Source organism: Petromyzon marinus (assembly GCF_048934315.1).
Source record: "Petromyzon marinus isolate PM22_M1 ecotype Great Lakes invasive population chromosome 68 unlocalized genomic scaffold, UKy_Petmar_22M1.pri1.0 chr68_unloc.1, whole genome shotgun sequence".
In the NCBI taxonomy this organism is placed as follows: Eukaryota; Metazoa; Chordata; class Hyperoartia; order Petromyzontiformes; family Petromyzontidae; genus Petromyzon; species Petromyzon marinus.
This window is the reverse complement of record NW_027422597.1, coordinates 6,077,744-6,080,817: the sequence shown is the minus strand read 5'-3', so window position 1 is coordinate 6,080,817 and position 3,074 is coordinate 6,077,744. Positions and strand designations below refer to the sequence as shown.

The window sequence follows — 3,074 nt, the reverse complement described above, 5'->3', positions numbered from 1 at the left end:
AAGTGGTGGGCGAGTTCTCCTTGTTGGAAGTACATTTGCTCCCATCGCGTATTTCTGTGCTCCTTAACAGATGTAATTGCATTTGGTACAAGCTGAGCCGACTTGTTTTTGGCCCCGATGCAAGTTTTCTGCCCTTTGTACGACCACCATTCTCAAAGCAGTGGGTGTAGCAACAATATTCAAATATTTCACCTGGGAAATTTCCATCTAGGTGGAACTTCATTAGCAGGTGTTGTATATATATAGGCTATTTCCCAAAAATTTATATTATGAAAAATTCTGCCAATATATATACATATTTTTAAAATACTTATCAATCGGGGTGAGCATGGGAAATGAAAGGGTGATGCACACCCCACCCCTGACACCCAGCTGCCTTGCCACATTAAAATAAACTTGAGGGAGGAGGCTACAAAGAGCCATTAAGTAATAAAATCCGGGGCAAAGGGAGGTTAACGATGATCTGAGAAATCTCCACGGTACGAGACCAAGTGGAGAGAGAGAAAGACGCAAACTTTAAATATAAAGCAGCCGTAAGGCGAGCGAAATAACATATAGCCACGGTGGCACCCAATCCATTGCTCTGTCTAACCATCGACACCAACTTGTGCGCTGCGCTCTGGAAGGATGAGTTTATCTCTCGATACTCATCTCATGAATGAGCCACCGCAGCTGAGGCTCACCGATTTATATCAACAACAACACTCATTTCTTTAAATTAATATATTTGTTAAAATATTACATTCATTTGATACATTTTGTTCGTGTCAAGGTGTGTACTGTAACAATGTTAACCTTGAAGCTGCTGTTTGCACACCAAGGACACGGGTTTACATTCCAAGCAGTGTCTCGTGATGTCAGTGACAACAATGAAAATATTTTAAGAATTTTACTTCCTTCTTCACCGTCGCTATAAGAGAGAGGTCTTGGTCCAGAGTCTCTCTGAGCAACACAGCGAGCGATCCCAGTGAAGCTCATGGGTCATGGCAAGCGCGACTCCCATTGAGAGTGTGGATAGTGAGCTGCGCTGCTCCATCTGCCTGGGCACGTTTGTCTGCCCCTCCACACTGAGCTGCGGACACTCGTTCTGCCTGCTGTGCCTGGAGGCCGCCTGGGAGACGGCGAGCAGCTTCAGCTGCCCGCAGTGCCGAGCGACCTTCCCTGTGCGACCCCAGCTGAGGAGGAACGTGGCCATCGCCAACCTGGTGGAGCAGCTCAGAGTTGGAGACGGGATGGCCGCGGTCGTCATGTGTGACATCTGCGGTGACGGCCACACTCCTGCAGTGAAGACCTGCCTGAGATGTGAGATGTCCTACTGTTTTTCTCACTTTAGGACTCACGTGGAGAATCCCAGGTTGAGAGACCACGCCGTGGTGGATCCCACTGCGAGCTTGGACGAGAGAAGATGCCGTAATCACAAACGGGAGCTGGAATTCTACTGCACAGTAGATAGAAGCCTGGTTTGCTCGTCTTGCACCATCGCAGGTGAACACAAAGGACATGATGTCACCATGCTGAAGGACGAGCACGAGACACGGAAGGTGAGGCCCTCAGAGTGAGACACCATAACATGATCTGATCAATTCTGTCACTCGGCTACACAACATCTGATGAAAAAAACTTTCGAGTGTTCATGCTCTCTTGAACATCTGCCTCTCTGCCTGTGTAGGTAATTTTCTGGTTTGCATTTCAGAAAAGAGCCTCAGGATGTATTAAATCCTAGGCTTTCATCAAACATAATTGCCGTATAAAGAAATTAAGTGAACAGAGATTTGAGACTAATATTACATCCACCTGATAGACAATTATATCAAATATATCTTCTAAACGAGACAGCTGTGGGCACATGGGCTCTTGGGTCCGAGTCGGTAGGGTCACCAAGCCAGCACGGATCCCACTGGCTGCTGCTACAACGAGGCATCAGCTTGCCCACTCCCCATGCTTCCGTCTCAGTCGCCATAGAAAGGCAGCGTGGAAATGAGGGCCATTCCTGTAGAGGGGTCGGTGTGGAGGGAAGGGTGGTGTGAGGGGTGGCTCAGGGGGCTGGAGTCTCCCCATGGTGACGTCTCGTCTCTCTCTACAGACGCGTGTAGGGGAGGAGACGCGAGTGGTGGAGGAGAAGAGGAAGGAGGCGGAGGAGTCCGTGAAGCAGATGGAGGCCGCTCGCAAGGAGGCTCAGGTACCGTGTCCGGGCCGGGCTCCTTGACCCCCGGGACCTCCACCTAGTGTGGAAGTCGTGGAGGTCAAAAATAATTCAAGCGAACTTCGTGCAGCTTCATAACTGTGATGCGTCTTACTATAACTATATTTGACTTACAAACTCAACATTAACTACAAGGGGGTTCCACATTTTTCTGCATTCGATAACCGCATTGGCGAGTCTGCCGCGAGGTCGGGTTACTCGGCATCGCGTCTTCAACTTCTGTGGCAAAAAAAGTGTCGAGACTGCCACGGATTGTCGGGGTGGAGCTGTGGTGCAGCTGTTGAGCTGCACTGGAAGTCGCGGAACCGGCACGGAAGCAGAGGCACGAAAACCGCACAGCTGCACCTCATGCCATCCCTAATCTACAACTATTTTTATTTTACCAGGTAAGGCCCCATTGAGCTGTGTAGATTTTTTCAGAAGCGACCCTGGCTGTCACAAGCAATAGCAGCTCAGCAAAGTGGCTGGCATCATCATCATCAAGTGAAAATATAGCAGCAGACCCATAGAGATACATAGAGACCCATATAGATACATAGAGACCCATATAGATACATTGGGAGAAATAGAGGTACAAAAAGACCCAAATAATTACCTAGAGACCCATAGAGATACATTGAGATACATAGAGATACATAGAGACCCATATAGATACATTGGGAGTAATAGTGATATATATGGACACATAGAGAAACATGAAGACTCATAGAGATATATAGAGATCCATAGAGATACATAGAGACCCATAGAGATACTTTGGGACAAATAGTGATACATAGGGACACATAGAGATACATGGAGACCCATAGACTAAACTATTTCAATTTCCTTGACATAATGCTTTCATGACTGAAGGAATTCTTATGCTTTG

General features: G+C 47.5%; 1 protein-coding gene across 1 annotated transcript; it reads left to right on the top strand.

Moving 5' to 3' along the window:
- Window positions 1-933: 933 nt before the first annotated feature.
- LOC116958008 (E3 ubiquitin/ISG15 ligase TRIM25-like) lies at window positions 934-2,287 on the top strand. Its single transcript, XM_076058184.1, has 2 exons — window positions 934-1,541; window positions 2,084-2,287. Exons 1-2 carry the CDS (start codon window positions 984-986, stop codon window positions 2,204-2,206), a joined length of 681 nt encoding a protein of 226 aa, XP_075914299.1. The 5' UTR covers window positions 934-983; the 3' UTR covers window positions 2,207-2,287.
- Window positions 2,288-3,074: the final 787 nt, after the last annotated feature.

Excerpts from the sequence above, each read along its gene's own strand:
- LOC116958008 (XM_076058184.1), top strand. The coding sequence starts at position 984 with ATGGCAAGCGCGACTCCCATTGAGAGTGTGGATAGTGAGCTGCGCTGC. Across the intron at positions 1,542-2,083 it reads ACGAGCACGAGACACGGAAG|ACGCGTGTAGGGGAGGAGAC; the intron begins GTGAGGCCCTCA and ends CTCTCTCTACAG.